Below are 19,772 nucleotides of genomic sequence, written 5' to 3' on the forward strand. Positions count from 1 at the left end.
GAAGGAAGGAAGGAAGGAAGGAAGGAAGGAAGGAAGGAAGGAAGGAAGGAAGGGGAATAATGTAAAGAGTTGCTTTTCTTGGTAGCGTGTAAAACAGATGGTCTCCAGGGCCAGACTTGTGAGTCTGTGCCATGCACCCTTCACGGCCCCTTATGTGGTTGCTGGTCAGTGCTGAGGAGTTTTGTGGTCTGGAGCTATGACCTGCCAGAAGTCCACAAACTGAGACAGAATTCTTCCAGGGGTTCTGGATTTAAGTCAAGCATTGTGCTTTGAGCCCAGTATGCTTTTTGGAAGAAAATGCCTTATCACATTGGAACATTAACATCTGTGTCTCCAAATCATATTCATCCCAAGGAGCTAACAGAACTAGGAATTGGGATCCTTGCTACAAAACTGTCTTGAAGCTAGACTTCCAAAAGTTGGAAATGGGTATTTCATGAATATCAAATAGTGATTGTGCCATTTCCTCAGAAGGCAGAAAAGGGAGAGATGAATTTAAATGTAGCAAAGTATAAATAGACCCTAGTGAGTCTATTCCTATTTACTAAAAATAGGAAATAATTTTCAAAACTGACCGGTGCTACAAGGGTGGGTTGACCAGAACCACGGTGGTGGGTCCTTGCTGTGGGGTGGAGGGGCTCCCACACAGCCGCCTCTTACTGAGTGCAGTTCTCCTTCCCAGAGACTCTGGCCTCTCTTCATGTTCTCAAAAAGAGAGCCCAAGTGTCTTTCAGTGTCTTCCTTTTTCCTCCTGCATCACATTTCTGTGAGGACCAGATCACAGCAAATGAAACAAAACCACGACCGCCTTGCTCCGCCACAGGCAGAACGTGGTGTTAGTTAGGCCTGCCCTAGAAAGTGAGGCAGACCTGGACTCTGCTTTCCACAGCCCAGGATAATCATCTCTCTGTCTGCAGCAGACATTGGCTGTGGAAAAGAGGTGTCAGAGGTCTTTTCCTCCCTCCAATCCTGTGACCTGGTTGCTCGAGTCTGGCTGTATTTGGCACTCGGTTCTTTGCTCTGTTTACTAAGTATGAGCGAGCCGTCTATGTTTTCTCTTCATGGCTACTGAGTTTATTGCCCTTGCCCTGGCAGGGCCCAGGACGGGACTATTATTTACTAAAAGCTTCCTTGACTGGAGGCCTCTGGTTTGCAGGGGACTTTTTGGATTCTTCTCTGTTTATTTTGTTTTGTTTTGCTTTGTCTCCTTGAGTGACCTCAGATGGCTCTGTGGATGCACGGAGGATGTGCCGTTTCCTTCCTATGTCTGTAAAACTGGGCAATGGAACATAGCCCTTGACAGTTAGGATTCAAAGACAGAGAAAATGAAGCATAAAAGAAGACAGCACATGCTTTAAGCTACAAAGTCCCAAATATACATCACACAGAAATTATGATGGATTTTTTTTGTTTTATTAATAACCATCCAGTTAAGTAAACCAAGAGGTTATCAAATCCTGCTGAGTGCCTGCCATGCCCAGCATCTCCGGAGATGTTGCAAAGAGCGTTCTGTTGCTCCTAGAACTCTGTTTGTGAACAGAGACGAGAATATCTTGCAGTTGACATCTCAGTGCAACTTCTGTTCCTGCTAAAGCATACATTTAAAATGATATTCAGAGTGACCATTGAGCCAAGCTCAGTGCAGTATATTCTGGGCCTCAGCCTAATTACACAATAGGATTTCTTCACGAGTCTCATAACATGAAGTCAACTTTATTATAAACCAATATGTGCAAATTTTCCTATGTAGAGGGCTTGAGGGGTGGGTTTGCTCAAACCTCTCCTTTTCTAGATAGCAGAGCTAACTATACAGAAGCCTTTAATGCTGTCCCCAGAGTCACCCAGACAGTCAGGAGGCAACGAGTATCCTCTGCCCTGTTCCTATAGGTTTCTCCTTCACTGGGACATAGATTCCTTCTGGATGGTAACATCTACCAATAGTTTAATATTCAAAATCAGTTCATCAGTGCTTGCAGCCAGCAGCCCTTATTTAAATACTAACTTATGCACTGGTAAGACAGTTTGGTGGCTAAAAACACTTGCTGCCAATTGTCCTCTGAACTTCCCGGGACCCACAACCACACAGTTACACTATATACACTAGGTAGTAGGTAGATAGATAGATAGATAGATAGAGACAGACAGACAGACAGACAGACAGACAGACAGACAGACAATGGTAACTCTCAGCAACAGTCTTCATGAGGCTTTAGTTGCTTTAGGATGTCTATGTATTAGTACTGCTGTCATTAGTACAGCCAGGCATTTCAGGCCGAGGTGAGGGGTACAAGCGGACTTGGCCCTCACTGAGAAAGCCTAAATGCACATCCTTCCTTATTCACAAGTCAGCAGGTGCCCTCTGTTGAGCACCCTAAAAATACTCATACCCAAATCATGTTTTGTACTACTCTCTCCTCTCTCAAGGGTAACAACCAGGGAAATGGGCCCCTGTCTTCAATGTCTTTATCCTTTTAGGGAGCTGAAGAATCCTCGCCAAAAAAAAAAAAAAAATGCTTTTGAGATTGAGATCTTAATGTTTATTCTGGAAGTCTGAAGACTCATATTCTTCTTAGCTTTTGAAACCTGTAACCTTGCCTAGTGGATGTGAATTGTGACGATACAGAGCATAGTACTTGTGGAGTAGAGCCACAGTGGACCCTATTCCTGGATGAGGAGACTGAGGCAAGGAAACAGCAGGCCTTAGACTGCAAGCGGCAGTATTAAACCTGAAGTACATGGATGCGTTTAGTCCATGTACTTGATTTAGCCACTCGCAAACCACTTCTCCCCTTCAGAGCTGTGTGCGCGCAGTTTAATTCACCTTTGGCCTTTGGGGTGATCATTTTTTGAACTTTATTTTCTCAAGACGAGAGAGAACATGTCCGTCGGTGACTATCCGGGAACAGCAGGTTAGGCCATTGCTGAAGGTTGCGTTTAGAAAGCAGCTCCATCCAATAAATAGCATTTGCTCCCATCGCCACTCATGGGCCCAATAAGGAAGACAAAGCCGTGCCACAGCTTCCCACTCCTTACTCCTCTGGTCCTCACATCCGTCTTCCTAAGCTTGTTTTCCTAAGCTTTTCAACCGGCCTAAAATAACCCCGAGTCACTCGCGTTCCTTTGCCCTTTTGTATCCTGCTTTAGATTTTTATGATCAACCTCAAACGCAGGAAGGACAGGCGGGACAGGATGCTGCGCACACTCTACGAACAGGAGATTGAGGTCAAGATCGTCGAGGCCGTGGATGGGAAGTGAGTCAGTCCCCTGCCCGCCCTCTTGCAGGTGTGGTTGGAGCAAGGTGGTGCCTTGTCTGACTGAGAGGGAGTCCTGGAGGGAGGGAGGGACCTCTGAGGTTCTTTCCATGAAGGATAGACCTGTGAGAGAGATACGCACAGGAGCAGTGATATTTCAGCCTGGAGAGTGGGCCTAGGACCCACTCCCCACCCAGTGACCTCTGTGCCTCACACCACTGGATGTGATGGCCCAGTCTCTGGCCATTCTCAGAGTTGTGGCGGTTTCCAGCTTTCTCTCATGTAGTAGAGGGAATGTGTTTGAAACCATGTTCCGGTCTGAAGAAAGCAAACTAACAAAAAATAGATAAAGGTTTATGTGTCCTGCTGTGTGAGACTTCTAGATACTAGAGTGACCACAGTGACCATTTTTCCTGGAGATATGACAGTAGAATCACACATACCTGGAACTGACTACAACCAAAGCTAGCTTTGAACTTGTAATTCTCCTGCCTCAGCCTCCAGAGTGCTGGGGTTTACAGGTTTGTCTCAGTTTTCTCTCTTACATTTAAGCCTTTGATCTCTGCTGAGCTAAGCGTTTTTATGTGTGATACAAGGTAGGGATTCCCTTCTCATCTCCATATGGTCATCTGGCTTTCTCCGCGTCACTTATTTGAAAATTACACTTTACCCTCTGAACTCGGGGAACCTCTGTCAGAAGTCAGTTGACCATAAATGTAAGAGAATGCCCCTGACCTCTTAATTTCATTGAGTTAAATCATAGATAGGCCTATCCTAATGGCAGTAGCATGTTGACTTAATGGCAGTAGCTTTCTGTATAAGGAAACATGAGTCCTAGACCGTTGTTACTTATTTTGCCTGGTGTCCTGTGAGCTTTACTGTTATCTTGTCAGTTTACACATAGATTTACACACACACACACACACACCAGCTTGGGTGTTGATAGGCGCTGCACTGAACCTACAGGTCAGTTGAAGAAGTGCCAAGAATCATAACAAGTCACTTCACTTAATAGAGATATGTCAGTTGTTTGAATGAGGGCTTGTTGCCTTTAGCTTGTCTTTCGTTTACATTGTTAAATTTATCCTTTGGCATTTGTTGATGCAATGGTAATAGGATTATTTCCTTAACTTACTGTTTTTAGTATTTACTGCCAAATGTATAAAGACACTATAGATTGTTTTATACTGATCATGTATTCTGCAGCCTTAGTTGTCAATTCTAATTGTGCGGTGTGTTCACGTGCATGCGTGCGTGCGTGCGTTTGTGTGTGTGTGTGTTTGTGTGTGTACACTCATTGCTTTGGTTCTTCGGTAGGCAAGATCTTGTCATTTACAATTGGAGGAAGCAGTACTTCCTCTTTTGCAGTCTAGATAGCTCTTATTTCCTTGCCTTGCCTTACAGCCCTGCCTGGCTGTGGCCTTGAACACAACATTCGAAGGATATGATGAGAGCTGAGATTTTTGTCTTATTCCTAATCTCAGAGAGAAAACATTTAGGTTTTCTCTGTTAAATACTCTACTCAAGGTGCAGTTTTATCGAGCTGACAGTGTAGATCTTTTATTGCTGTTTTCTTATAATTTTTAACATGAAAGTTGGTCAAATGCATCTGCCATTGGGATGACCACATAGCTTCTTGTCTATCAACATAGACCTTCACAGGTTAAACTACAGTTGTAATCCTGGAAAACAAATTCACCTAGTCCTGTTGTACAATTCCTCACCTCTGTTGCTAGATTCCATCTACTAGTGTTTTCTTTTAAATTCTGCATCTATATTAATAGGAATATTGGCCTGTAATTTTTTTTATTTCGTTTCAGATAATACTGGCTTCATAGAATCTTTTGGGATTGGTTCCCTCCTCTCTCTCTCCACCACCTCCCTTCTTCCTCAAAGGTTATTAGGAATTTTTATTAATTCTTCTTTAAACATCTGACTCTGGCTCTAGGTTTTTCTTTGTGGAAGATTTCAGATTTCTAACTCAACCCATTTTACTTGTTTTAGACCTATTCAGAATTTCTTAAGTTTAAGTAATTTCAGTAGTTTTACCTTTGTATAAATTTGTTCATTTAATATGTTGTTTTAATTTTGGCAAACATTTATAGTATAATTGTTTTTACTTCTATAATGTCAATAGGATACTTGCCCTTTCATTCTTGATTTTAGTAATTCAATAGTGTGTGTGCATGTGTGTCTGTGTGTGTGTGTGTGTGTGTGTGTGTGTGTGTGTTCTGTGTTGTTTTGTGTTCTATAATGTATTTCTGTAAGACTGCTGACTTGGATAAGGATGGTGTCCCTGAAGCAGGTCCTCAGGGAGTGCCCGTCCACCCTGTCACTTTCAGTAGCTACTCGACCCCAGTTTTCACAACTACTCATGATTTTGTGGGGTGACTGTTTTTCAAGGATGCTGTTGGGCCAGGAGAAAAGAATTCAACGAGGGTAAGCATGAAGCCTATCAAACAGAAGGTGGTGTTAGAGACTCCACTGTTCTCATTGGGCATTGTGAGAGCTTGGTTGATTTCCAGAGTTTTAGAAAGCTGATTGGCCATTTTCACCAATGCCTCACTGTTTTGATCATGAGAACTTCACTCCACCATTTGGTAAATTTATCTGTGTAGTTTTTATTTTTGGCCTTGCTTTAGTTTAAGGTCCAAAAGGCAGTTACCTGTGCACAGCGCATCCCCTCATTCCTTCCTGTCTTCAGCTCTTATGTAATGTGCCTATATATTGATTTCTTTTCTTTACGAGAGTACTTTTTCAAAGTTTTTAGAAAACATATGGGGGAAATGATGTTTGGCACTGTGAGGGATGTATATATATAAAAGAGGCCATTTTTTTTTTGCTTTCATTACATTCATAATGCTATTGTGATTCAACATCCTGGCAGGCATCGACAGAATTATAGGAAACTGAGAAGTCTTTCTCCATGTATAGAGAAGCTCTAAGGAAACATGCAGTCTCTCTCTCTCTTTCCCCTTATCCCCTTCTTTCCCTCCCTGATCTGGAGTGGGGACACATTGACCTAATAATTTTCATTTATATTCTTTGTCATTCAGGGCACTCAACACAAGCCAGCTGAAGGCCTGGAACATTGAAATGCTACCAGGTTACCGGGACCCCTACTCCTCCAGGCCTTTAACCAGGGGCGAAATTGGCTGCTTCCTTAGTCACTTCTCTGTCTGGAAAGAGGTAAATATTCTCTAGAGGAACACTCTGGTAATGAGAGAAAGGGAGACTGGAACCTTCCAGGTGAATTAGGGTCAGATGCAAGAGGATTGTCCCAGAAGTATGCTTGAAAATTGTTCTTGCTTTATGTGTCCCATCAGCCCAAGGTCAGCAGCAAAGGCACTAGGATGGTGGCCTTAGCACCCTGTGGGACAATGGTAGGTGTCAGTTTTCACATTGTAGGAACTTTGTTTTCCTAAGTTCCCCTTCTCCATAAACAGGAATGCTTTGTGAATGTCTATCATGTTATTTATCAAATGAATTCATGCAGGAATCACACAGAAGGCATGTGAGGCCAGGTTAGGCAGGATGGATTCTACACACAGCAGGCAGAAAGCCTTAATGTTTTCAGGTAGGAAGAGGTAGAGCTGTAACTGGACACCATGTCTTATACATCAAGATACTATTGGAGGTGGCATTGGAGCTCAGAGTGCATGAACAAGAGTCACTTCACACAAGAAGGGAGAAGAACACAAAGGAAACGAAAAACTAAATAAGGACCTCTTGGTGCCTTCTCTCCTTTAATGGTCCAGTTTTGACTGGTCTTTTCTTTTTCTATGATTTAAATAAAATGTTATAGAAACATATAGAAGTACATAGATTATAAGATACAGTCAAGGAAATGGCACACATAAAGTAAGATAACTATGTCAATCAATACTGAGATCAAGAAACAGGTGGCAGGCATGCCCTGAGGTGCCTCCTCTGTACAGCCTTGTGGTCACTATTTCCCCAGGGTAACCTCCATCCTGACATGTGACAGCATGGCATGACCTGTCTTTGAACAACACAATGCATACAAGTTCTCAGTATTGGGTTTGAGAGATTTTAACCTGCAAGGTTGCTACCACTGTACCATTAAGGTAGTTGTAAATCATATCGTTTCACTGCTATGAATATGGCACAATCATCTATACAACCGGCTGTCAACGGACATTATCTTGGATCCAAGTTATGAGCTTTTAAAAATAAAAATGGGTATCAAAGTTTTCATTCGGCGCTCCCCACTGGTGGCCTTCACAGGTGATTGACCGAGAGCTGGAGAAGACCCTGGTCATTGAGGATGATGTGCGTTTTGAGCATCAGTTTAAGAAGAAGCTGATGAAGCTGATGGAGGACATTGACAAGGCTCAGCTGGACTGGGAACTGATGTGAGTCACAAGAATGGGTAGCTCTGAGGAGCAGTCTTCTCCAAGGTACAGAAAGCCCACCGCCCCAGCTGGTAGGAGACGCAGTGAAGCTTCCTTCCATTTACCTGAGTTTTACACCACAGATGTTCCCAGAAATAAGAAGTAGGGAAAGGTTGGGTGGCTGGTTTTGCCTCCATCTCCTCTTGAAGGTGAGAAATTATGGGAGGTTTTGTTTTGTTTTGTTTTGTTTTTTATGAGATTGGAGTCAGCCAGCTGATCAAGGCCCTCTTGACGTGGGAGGAAATGCCCTGAGGACCACTGGGGAGAATAGTGGAAATTTCACCTGCAAAGCAAAGTGGCCTGTGGGCCGGGTGTGAAGAGGGAGTAGCAGGCATTCATTTAAGAGCAATGTGTACATGAATATCAGCTCCCCAGGACAGAAGTTGCCTCTGCCATCCCTGATGGGGTAGGATGTGGAAGGATCAGAAGAAAGCTCCTCCACAGGGATGGGATTGTCTAACAAGGGAAAACACTGACCACTGGGCTTGTGATGGGAAGCCAGGCTCACTCAGGGAGTGCTAGCTCAGAGTTGGTACTAATTAGAGTTTAGCCTCTTCCCTCTGGGTTAGCATCTTTTCTTTTTCCTTCTTTCGTTCTTCCCTTTCTCTCCCGCTACTCTCCTTTTCTTTGTAAAATAAGCAACACTTTCTGTTCCCTCCAATGAAGCAGAAACATCCCAAGTTTTCCAACTGTGTATCTAAGGTAATCTTGCCAAATTAGAGCCTGCTCATTTGAAACAGCCTAGTTTTCCTTGCCCTTCCATCTTCAGCAGGGAAGATAAATTTGGACCCTGATGGAACTCCTCTTTTAAACTTAGAAAGAACTTAAAAAGAAACCCAGCAATGATCTAATTACCTAGGAAATAGACCTCAAAAATTATATGATGTAATTAAAGAGAGCCCTTCCCCTGTCAGAGCTGAGTCACGTGATCCATATTCTGAACAGTCTGTTAGGATTACAGTTCTAGCCTTCAGAAGTCACTGCTCTTCAGACCTTCTGAATCTGTGGCCACATAGCCTATGGTAGAACATCATGCCCACACAGATTGGAAGCTATGTGCTTATGTGACACACTCAAAGGCAATTTTTGATGCTCAATGATCACAGAAAACACCATCCAGGACACCTAAAGCAGAGACTCGGCATACATGCCCACTCTTGGGTAGCATGGTTGGTGCATTCTCAGGACAGAGCATCACCAGATCCAAGAAGGAAGGACAGCTGTCCTGATAAGGATAGAAAGAGTCAGAGAATATCCTAAAATGCCACAGATTCATTTGTCTTTGAAAGAACCATTGACTGTTTTAATGAAGAAGTGCTACTCAAACCAAATACAGAAGATAATCTGTCCATGATTAGTAGCTGTGTTGTTTCCAGGAAAAACCTAAATAATAAATCAGGACACTCTAAACAGTCACTGGACTTAACTGGGGAGTTTTATTCAGTAGAAAATACAGTGTGATCCATATATGTTATTTCAAATTTTCTGACTGGACTGAAAGGTTAAAAATTAAATAAGATAAAATGAGTTCTATTTAATATGTTTTTATTTAGCCAAATATATCTAAGTATTACTTTTTTAGCATATAAATACTATTTTAAAGCATGAATGGGATAGTTTATGGTTTGGGTGCCATCTTCAAAAACCTGTTTATGCTTACACTCTGAACATAATTAAACCTAGAAAATAAAATGTCAACTGTTAAACTATAATTCTACTAAATAATAATCTTGCTTTGCAGGGGAAAAAAGCATTTTACATAGCTAAAAATATTAAATTTTAAATTTATTTTTAAAATTCTTTTTTAAGTTTTTAAAATTATAATGTACTTTTGTCATTTCTCCTTACCTTTCCTCCCTCCAATCCCTCCCACGTAGCTCTCCTTGCTCTCTCTCAAATCCATGCCCCTGGCCTCTTTTTCTTTACTGTTATTACCTACATGTATAATATATATAATATATATCCTACATACATAAGTATAACTTGTTTAATCTATAAAATGTTACAGATACATATATGATTTCAGGGCTGACCACTTGGTATTGGGGGTATTATGGTTTGTAAAGGCTCAACCCAGGGAGTGGCACTATTAGGAGATGTATGGCCTTGTTGGAGTAGATGTGTCAATGTAGGTGTGGGCTTTAATACCCTAGTCTTAGCTGCCTGGAAGTGAGTATTCTACTAACAGCCTTCAGATGAAGATATAGGACTCTTATTTCCTCCTGCACCATCCCTGCCTAAATGCTGCCATGCTCCCACCTTGACGATAATGGACTGAAATTCTGAACCTGTAAGCAGCCCCAATTAAATGTGGTCCTTATAAGAGTTGTCTTGGTCATGGTATCTATTCACAGGAGTAAAACCCTAAGACAGGGGGTTCTTCCCAGGGTTAGGGAGATTCCTGCTCTCAGTATTCCTTAGTTTGCTGTCACTCTTTATCTAAGGCTGAACCACATAAGACTTCCTCCTTCTGTGTCTATTGGTATTGTACTTACTCAGGTCTTGTTTAGGCAGCCATGTTGTTGAAACTTCATGGTGTAGCTTCCCTGACATTCCTAGGAGATGCAGTCTCATAGCAAATATGCCATTCCTCTGGCTCTTACAATCTCTCCACCCTTTCTTTCCTGATGTCTTGTGATCTTTATGTGCAGGAGTTGTATTAGAGATGGGTCAGATGGCACCACCTAAGTTGGAATTTAAATTAGTAAGATTATAAAGTCGGTTCCTCAGTCCTTGTAGCCACAGTTCAGGTGCTCACTAGAAGTTTCTTCTCTACTACACTCGAGAAAGTCAAACTCTGAGGACATATGCTTGAGTTCCCTAGAAGAGCTGAAAGCAGAATATGTTCTTGTTCTTCAGGCCTCAGAGTCTTCTTCAGCACATGAGCAGAGTGTAAAGGGGCAAGACTTTCAGAATTGTCACTCAGACTCCCCAGAAGGAACCCTTTGGGACTCCCCTTGGGTCTCTAGATCCTCTGCCGCAGACTCTTTCTCACCCACAGCCTTCTCTGTGCTGTTTAGTGCCAGCACATGGGAAGTAGTACAGGAAGCATCTGAGGCAGAAGCTCTGGGGACATGAAGACAACAAACTCAAGATTCTCACATCTGGCTTTTTTTGTTCCTTTCCAAACTCTTTAAACACAGCTGGAAATATCATCCCAGGGAAATCATCCAAACAATCTTTCATCTCTGCATCTTCCCTTTCTGGCTTAAAGACAGACCACTAGGCCTGAATAGTTAGCGTGCTGATAAATGGAGTTGGGAAACTGACTTTATGAGAACCAATAGCAAATATGGATACTGATGGGATGATCTCTGTGGTGGTACACATTAGGAAAAGACACGAGAATTCAGGCTTTAAGACAGCTTTTAAAACTAAATATGTGCTCTATTCTTCTAGTCCTCGATATTCTAATGTTCGAGTTGGAACTTTTCTCCCCTTTCCATCTTCTTACAGTTACATCGGTCGAAAAAGAATGCAAGTCAAAGAGCCAGAGAAGGCGGTGCCCAACGTTGTAAATCTCGTCGAAGCCGATTATTCCTACTGGACGCTGGGCTACGCCATCTCCCTAGAAGGTGCACAGAAGCTCGTTGGAGCTGATCCTTTTGGGAAGATGTTGCCAGTGGATGAGTTTCTGCCAATCATGTATAACAAGCATCCTGTGTAAGTCTCCTGCCATGGCCACCTGTCCCTTAGACACATACTGTTCATAAATTAAGCCTCTTGGGTAGAAGTTGGTGTTTTTATAGTAGTATGGCTTTTCTAAAGAATCCGTTTATAACCATAACCTGGAAAAGTTGAGTAGACCTTTAAACGGACAGGATGAGACAGAGGAGGTGACTGTCTTGTCTAATATCCTCTTCATGACTCAGTGCACAGGACAATGGTCTGCTTGGAATCTACTTGTGTATGTTCTTCTGACTTTGTAACTTCACATACCTGAAGCTAAAGGTCATCTTTTTTAAGCCATCCTAGATTTATTCTAGGTTCACTCTGCTCACTACGTGTGTACCACTAGGTAGTAGTGTACACGACCTCTCAGTGCTCACCCTCTGAGAGATAACGTGGACCCATGAACAAATCATCATGATGTATCATGACACACATAGTCATGGAGGTGGCAAGAAATTCAAGGGATGTGGAGATGCCTTCTGAGCCTGATATCAAAGGAAGAAGGAACACAGTGCTCAAATCCCAAAGGCCCAGCTGACTGACCTGACTCTTATCAAAGGTCTGGTAAATGATGGCTACCTGTTAATCCTCAGAGTAGGCTATGAGCCCTTGGAGGCAGGAATAGCCACACACCTCTGGGTCCTTAGAGTACAGTAACAGCTGCTCAACCAGTGTTTCCTAAACTCATGAGTGTAGCAAGAGGCCAGGTTTTAACCTTGATTCCTTCTCTCAGTTGCTAAGTGATCTCCGTCTCTGACCTTTTGTTTTAGCTGTTGAGGTTCCCACAATACAGCTTGTTCATTTTATCTTGTCACCAGTAAAACTGGAGCTCTGTGCCATCTTTTATGCAACAAGCTCCACCTCTGTATCCTGATAGAAACATAGAGTGGAACCACTATCTCCTGAAACAGGAAGGAAAATAGTACTTACTTAGTACTTATTTCTCCAATGGACAAAAATACTGTATAGGTACCTTCCAACTTCAAGGAACCCTTGGAGGAAAGCAAAGATGTCCCTCTAGCTTTACAACTGCATAGAGCCAGGGCAGCAAGCAAGAACTGGCCAGCTAGCATGCCTCCAAACCTTCTCCATGTCCCTTACCCTATGTCCCTTGCTGCTATCCAGGTCTCAGATGTCTTCATTTCTTTACCACTAGAAACAGGAATGGAACACTGATTGGGAATTGATCATGTTGATTTATTGCTGTGAGTCCAACAGAGTTGAATTTTTACCTTCCAGAGTAAAACTTGAAACTCATTCACTAAACTGTTCTACCTAACAACAACAGGTTGAGCCTGGCCCTTTCGCTTGTCTGTACAGATCTTCTGAACACTTTAAAGAAATCTTTTTTTGGGGGGGAGGGGGTGGGGGGTATTTCATCTTACTTTTTTTATTTTTTTTTTTATTAGTAACTTTTTTTTCAAATGTTAATCAAAGGCTTTATAAGTTTGGTAATGCTCAATAACAAGATGCCCATACAATCAGAAGTGTAACCCAATACCCAACCTAGATATACCAACTATCTTTGACTGGCGGAGACACGCAGACATCCACCTCCATGTTCCGCCCCCCCCTTTCTCTCTCATCTCCTAGCTCCTCCTCTCTTTCTCCTCTTCTCCTTACTCCTCCCACCTTAGCTCCTCCTACATATCACCCTTCCTGTTAAGATAAAACTTTTCTCTCAAAATACAATTAGAGCATAACTATATTAATTTATATCAGTAAGGTTCAAGATAGACCTAATACCCAGTCTATCATTTTGTTAACTAACCAGAACCTCTGTCATCTCTCCTAAGTAAAAGACATAGTTCTGAACCTGGCTTTTTTCTTGGCTTTAGAATGAATGTCAGCTGAAAACCATCCATTCAAATCTTTTCTCTCAAAGTAAATAGCTGAAATTGGCTATGAGACTATAAGTCTTCAACCTTGTCAGAAATCCAGAATGACTGAATTAACTGAAATTGTGGGAAGCACAAAACATAGCTTCTAAAACTTAGCCAATTTATAGAGACCACTGAACACCTGGACAGTCCCTATACTACAAAACGTTGGAGCATCCAATCTTCAGCCTTCTGGCCCAGGATCATCTGACAGACCTAGTGATGCAGAATTATTAAGGGCTGATTACTCTGTCTTGGCAGATATAATCAGTTGACTATTCCACAAGTGTGTCCTTTTCAGGACAGTACTTTGTCTGTAGATGAAAAGATTCAGTTCTTGCCTAGTGGCTGTCTCACCACAACTGGAGTAACTCCAAAGATGCTCAATTTCTTCTTAGAATCCAAGACAGGAAGCTGTCAGGAGCAGACAGGTCTCTAATCAAAATGAACATTAATACAGAAATGTTTGTAATGTCAATTCTGTGGACTACTGACATTTTGAAAACCAACTATCAATGTAAGGCAATCTGGACTGTTGTCTGTTAACTCCTCTCAGCTATTTCTAAACAAAATGTAGAAAACACCCTAACAATAAACTCAGAGCCATGAATTTGCTATAGGCCCTTAACTCACAGGCTAACCATCTCAAATCAGTTTAAAAAGTTAAATAAGGACTGGGTCTAAGCCTTATATTCCTAAATGTGTTATATAGGCACAATGCCTATGAAAGTAACAATATTAATCTTACTTCTATATCAATAAGAAACTCGTACCAATGAAAACCTTAAATTTGAAATCAAAGTAAATTTTGTACCATTTGAGAAATTATAACTTCAGCTTAATAACAATTATACAGCTTTCTACCAATAGGTTATGGCTATGCAATAAATCCTAGCTATTCCTCTCTGTTCCAATAAAACCACTACTTTTCCCTAGAAAGACAGCCCAATATTAACCACCTCAGTCCCCAAGCCCAGGAAATAGAGGCACCGACTCTTCACTAACTTCTTCAAGCTGATTACAGGCGTTGAGATATTAGAAGAGGGGTGGGGGGAAGAGTAAATTGATAAGCCTCTGACGTCTATGCCTTCACTGCATCCAGCTGAGATTCTAGGACATCAGAGGTTTGAGCAGGTCTGCTCAGCTTGCTTGATGAGTAGATACACCAAGGTTGTGTATTCTGCAGTATACAATTCTCTAGACAAATTTTAGTACCAAGATCTTTTTTGTTTGAATTCTGGAATCTAGTCTTCTGGTGTCATGTCTCTATCATATCTAATCCATATAATTCTGGGAGTTTCTATGAGGGTGTGCTCCCACCATCCTCCCATTCCCGCCTCCCTGCTCTCAAATTCCCCAGTACTAGAGAATCCAAACTATCAGGCACCAAGGCCCTCTACTTCCACTGATGCCTGACAAGGCCACCCTCAACTACCTATACAGGTGGAGCCATGAGTTTCTCCCTTTGTGTTCTCGGGCTGTAGGTTTTAGAATGGCTACTCCAGCTTGTTTCTTTAGACCATTTGCTTGAAAATTTGTTTTCCAGCCTTTTACTCTAAGGTAGTGTCCATCTTTGTCACTGAGGTGAGTTTCCTGTATGCAGCAAAATGCTGGGTCCTATTTACATATCCAGTCCATTAGCGTATGTCTTTTTATTGGGCAATTGAGTCCATTGATGTTAAGAGATATTAAGGAACAATGATTGTTGCTTCCTGTTATTTTTGTTATTAGAGGTGGAATTATCTTTGTGTGGCTATTTTCTTTGGATTTGTTGGAAGAGGATTACTTTCTTGCTCTTCCTAGGGTATAATTTCTCTTCTTGTATTGGAGCTTTCTCTCTAATATCCTTTGTAATGCTGGGTTTGTGGAAAGATATTGTGTAAATTTGGTTTAGTCATGGAATATCTTGGTTTCTCCATCTATGGTAATTGAGAGTTATGCTGGGTATAGTAGCCTGGACTAGCATTTGTGTTCTCTTAGGGTCTGTATGACATCTGTCCAGGATCTTCTCGCTTTTATAGTATCTGGTGAGAAGTCTGGTGTAATTCTTATAGGTCTGCCTTTATATGTTACTTGGCCTTTTTCCCTTACTGCTTTTAATATTATTTGTTTTGTGCATTTGGTGTTTTGATTATTATGTGACGGGAGGCATTTCTTTTCTGGTCTAGTCTATTTGGCATTCTGTATGCTTCTTGTATGTTTATGGGCTTCTCATTCTTTAAGTTAGGGAAGTTTTCTTCTATAATTTTGTTGAAGATATTTATTGGCCCTTTAAGTTGGGAATCTTCACTCTCATCTATACCTATTATCCTTAGGTTTGGTCTTCTCATTGTGTCCTGGATTTCCTGGATGTTTTGTGTTAAGAACTTTTTGCATTTTGTATTTTCTTTAACAGTTATGTCAATATATTCTATGGTATCTTCTGTACCTGAGATTCTCTCTTCTATCTCTGGTACTCTGTTGGTGATGTTTGCATCTATGACTCCTGATTTTTTTCCTAGGTTTTCTATCTCCAGGGTAGTCTCCCTTTGTGATTTTTTTACTGTTTCTACTTCCATTTTTACGTCCTGGATGAATTTGTTCAATTCCTTCACCTGTTTGGTTATGTTCTCTTGTAATTCTTTAAGGGATTTTTGTGTTTCCTCTTTAAGGGCTTCTACCTGTTTAACTGTGTTCTCCTCAAATTCTTTGAGAGTGTTATTTATGTCCTTCTTAAAGTCCTCTATCATCATCATTAGAAGTGGTTTAAAATCTGAATCTTGCGTTCCTGGTGATTTGGGGAATTCGGGACTTTCTAGTGTGGGAGAACTAAGTTCTAATGATGCTAAGTACCCTGGGTTGTGGATGCTTATGTCCTTGCATTTGCCTTTTGCCATCTGGATCTCCTTAGTGCTACCTGCGCTATCTCTGACTGGAGCCTGTCTTTCCTATTATCTTGGTTGTTTCAGAACTGTGTGGGGTGGGTGTTACTACTGGGGTTAGAGCTGGGGCCCAAGATCTGCTCAATGGCCTTGACCAGAAGGAACCAGTGCTCCGGGCCAGGAGTGAATTCCTGGGTCCTAGTGGGTCCCAGTTACTCCCTGTTTGGGGTGGGTGTTGCTGTCTCCTTACCTAAGATGCTGCCCAGGTTAGAGCTCCTAGGAGGCCCACTTCCTCTGGGTTTTGTGAGATTGGGTGCAGAGCAGCCGCCCAGGATCTGCTCAGTGCTCAGGCCCAGACCAGAAGCAAAAAAATCCTTTTTATGTTTGTAGTCTAAGGTTCCCCACAATCAATGCACAAAAGCAAGAAATGAACCCAGGAGGTTTCAGAGATGACAAGCAGGGCTCTCTGCCTTCCCTGTTCCCTGAGACTTCTGCCTCTCATGTGGATGTGCACCTCTGTTTTACAGGGCCGAGTACAAGGAGTATTATGAGTCCAGGGACTTGAAAGCCTTCTCTGCAGAACCTCTGCTCATCTACCCCACGCACTACACAGGCCAACCAGGCTATCTGAGCGACACAGAAACGTCAACCATCTGGGACAATGAGACAGTGGCCACTGACTGGGACAGGACACACTCCTGGAAGTCCCGGAAACAAGGACACATCCACAGCAATGCCAAGAACACAGAAGCACTACCACCGCCAACTTCTCTGGATACCGTGCCTTCAAGGGATGAACTCTGAGAGCTTCCTGGCTGTGTGGTCCACATGGTTCATCACTGTCTGGGTTTTCTAAAGGGCTACTCATCTGTTTGTGCCAGTTTTGGTTTTGTTTTTTGTTTTTTGTTGTTGTTTTTGTTTTTTGTTTTGTTTTTTAGAGATGGCAGTCATCTAATCAGGTGGTTTGATGTGATTCATCAAAATTATATAATTCAAATAGTGAAGAACGGAGAAATTGAAAACCAAATTCCCTAGGAAACCATTCCTGGGATGGCTGTTAAACCTCAGTCCAAATGCCCAGTTCTGCTCACTGGCCATAGAACACTGTTAGCCACACTGATGTGACAACAGGGTTCATATTCTCATCCAAGAAATGACACCCTGAGCTGTCACATCAGTAAGTGGGCAGTCAACACAGACAAGGCAGTGGATCTTGTTTATTAATCTGAGTAGTCCATTTTATGTGGCAGATTCGACCCTGAAACCATTAAGCCATCGAGACTACATTTATTCGTCTGTTTGATGTGACCTTGAAAACTGTTCTATGTAACAAGTGTCTGGGGCTGGGGAACCAAACCATTAATTGGGCTTTTATTCAAAGGAGCTCTGTCATGAGCTTGTTACAAAGTGAACGTTTTATTCTTGGCTTTATTATCCAGTGGAGTGGGAGCTGGGGAGATGGCTCAGTGGTTATTATCCAATGGAGTAAGTAACTGGTTTGGGCTGAGACACAGCTCTTGACCATCATGGCAGCTAGAACTTTCATTAAAATGTCTAGTGCCATGTGGCTATGATATTTATGGGGGAAAGATCTCAACCTTTGGCATTTGTATTGTGGCTTAAGTCCAATATATCTATTTATAAAGAAAACTGTAATATATACAGGTTGTGAGGGATGGGGTGACCCAGAACCTCACATGTTATGTGTCGCCCTTTCACCTGGGGATGAGCTGCAGGTATGCGTTTAATAAGTCACTGTTGATGAGTTTAATAAGTCACTGTGAGAGGCAGAACACATTTCAGCCTCATAATTGTCCTTGGAATTTCATTATATTCTGAATTATTTATTTTACAAATGTGGGAAAAACTATTCTCTGTAGAGTGAAGCAGAAAAACAGTTGTCTCAGACTGTCATTGCATACTGGGGGATATCAGTGTAGACACGTGGGTTGGACCACCTGAGTTGCTTGAATTTCCCAGCTTGGCTTTTCCAAGGAAGACCGCTGGTGACAGGCTAACCAGTTAGAAGTAACTTATTCTCCAGCAAATGTATGAGACATTAGTCCAGACAATAGATTTGAGTCAATGATCCACAGCTCTCAGAGCCAAAAATCCTAAATAGACACCATTCTCAAAAAAAAAAGTCCCCTAAAACTCCTTCCTAATTCTTCATAGGCTAATTTTATGTCAGGTGCGATGCTGGACTGTGTCACAGTGTCCAGATTCACAGCCAGCTGTCCAGAGTGCCTGGCGGTGCTTCACCTCAGCTGCTCTTTCTGCCTGGTTGTGGTTCAGTCTTCTAGACTGATGCTGAGAAGCCAGGCATATCCAGCTCTGGCTTATCTCTTCTCATCTAGAAGAACAGAGAAGAGCATTGGGGAGCTCATGAGGAACCCTAAATGAATCCTAAGGTCTCCTTGGGTGTTTGGTACTTTGTAATTTGAATGTGTGCAAGTATGCCTGGCTTTAACTGTGTGTTTTATAGGGTTGGGAGGTGGCAGGGGAGTTGGGAGTGGAGGGAGACTGAATTGTGTTTTGTGTTGTTATTGTTGTTGTTGTTGCTGTCTTAATGGGGGAATTTTTCCCTCATTTGCCCTGTCAGCTGGTCTGACAGATTTAAGAATTTTCATTCTTAAAAGACCCCAGTGGATTTCAGTTTTTGAATTTTAGATTAGGACCTTTCTAACTGTGAATAAAGATCTGGTTCTGTTAGTTTAGTCCAGCCTGTGTTTCTGCCTGTTCAGATTTGAGTCCCTCATAATGTTTTCATGTACTGTTATAAACTGCAGATCTAGTACTTTAAAAAGCCATCTTTTTAGCAACCCAGATAGTTTGCCCTGCCTCCCTTCTGGTCTTCAACTGAGACACCTGGCCACTTCAGTGAGTAACACATGAGGCCTTCAGTGCAGAGTTTTGCCTCTGGCCCTGGAGCCTGTTCTTGGTGCCTGAGAGGTTGAACCCCATGTGGACTCCTCTCAGGATCCAAACTGGGATCTTCTGACAGACAAGCCTGACCGTGATAGAGTAGCGATGCCCCCTGCAGTCTGAAGAATACTCATCCCTGAAGTACTTTGGGAACTTGAAGGAGCCACACACCCTGATCTGTTTTGCTGTGCTGTTCAGGGAAGAGAAGTAAGCAGCTGCCTTCTGGAGCTCTCCATAAAAATAAAAACAAACAAATTTTCTAAATTTCTAAATTATGGTTGTTGTTTGGTTTTTCAAACCCTTGCCAGTGACCAACACTACTGGGACTTCCATGTCTGCATCGGAGTGTTGAAAACCAGAGAGGATCAGGAACTGTCTGTCATGGGATCCCAAGGCAAATGAGATAGGGCAGTGTGGGAGCTGATGGGGCAGATGAATAGAGTCGAAAGCTGGTGTGGATTGTGCCCTCTGTTCAAGGCAGAAGGCTCCCCCTAGAGGATATTGAGGGTGCCCACTGTTCGTTGCTGTGCTAAGGCATTATCTATCGAATCATTCAAAGATAAAATGGTGGGGAGAGTGACTCTAGTATTTCAAATCAAATTTCCCCCAAGCCTCCAGAACCATGTGTGAGCGTGGCCTGGCTTCAGGCCCTGTTTGGGGACAATGAATGTTTTATTCAGGGGACAAGGGCAGGTCCCCACCTTTGGGGGAGTCCAGTCAATTTAGGAACCATACAGGCAGGTAGCAGTGTTTTAGAGACTAGCGGGA

The 19,772-nt window shown here is 42.3% G+C and overlaps 1 protein-coding gene across 1 annotated transcript in view; it reads left to right on the plus strand.

The window, feature by feature from the left end:
• The window catches only part of Colgalt2 (collagen beta(1-O)galactosyltransferase 2), a 105,984-nt gene extending 88,198 nt beyond the window's left edge, over window positions 1-17,786 (plus strand). Inside the window, exons 8-12 of the mRNA XM_028775758.1 lie at window positions 3,145-3,251; window positions 6,308-6,440; window positions 7,500-7,627; window positions 11,123-11,329; window positions 16,607-17,786. Coding sequence (XP_028631591.1) covers window positions 3,145-3,251; window positions 6,308-6,440; window positions 7,500-7,627; window positions 11,123-11,329; window positions 16,607-16,883 — 852 coding nt within the window. The 3' untranslated portion in view covers window positions 16,884-17,786. The remainder of the gene's footprint in view (window positions 1-3,144; window positions 3,252-6,307; window positions 6,441-7,499; window positions 7,628-11,122; window positions 11,330-16,606) is intronic.
• The last annotated feature ends 1,986 nt before the right edge of the window (window positions 17,787-19,772 follow it).

Source organism: Grammomys surdaster, unplaced genomic scaffold (genome assembly GCF_004785775.1).
Source record: "Grammomys surdaster isolate TR1022 unplaced genomic scaffold, NIH_TR_1.0 259, whole genome shotgun sequence".
Classification (NCBI taxonomy): Eukaryota; Metazoa; Chordata; class Mammalia; order Rodentia; family Muridae; genus Grammomys; species Grammomys surdaster.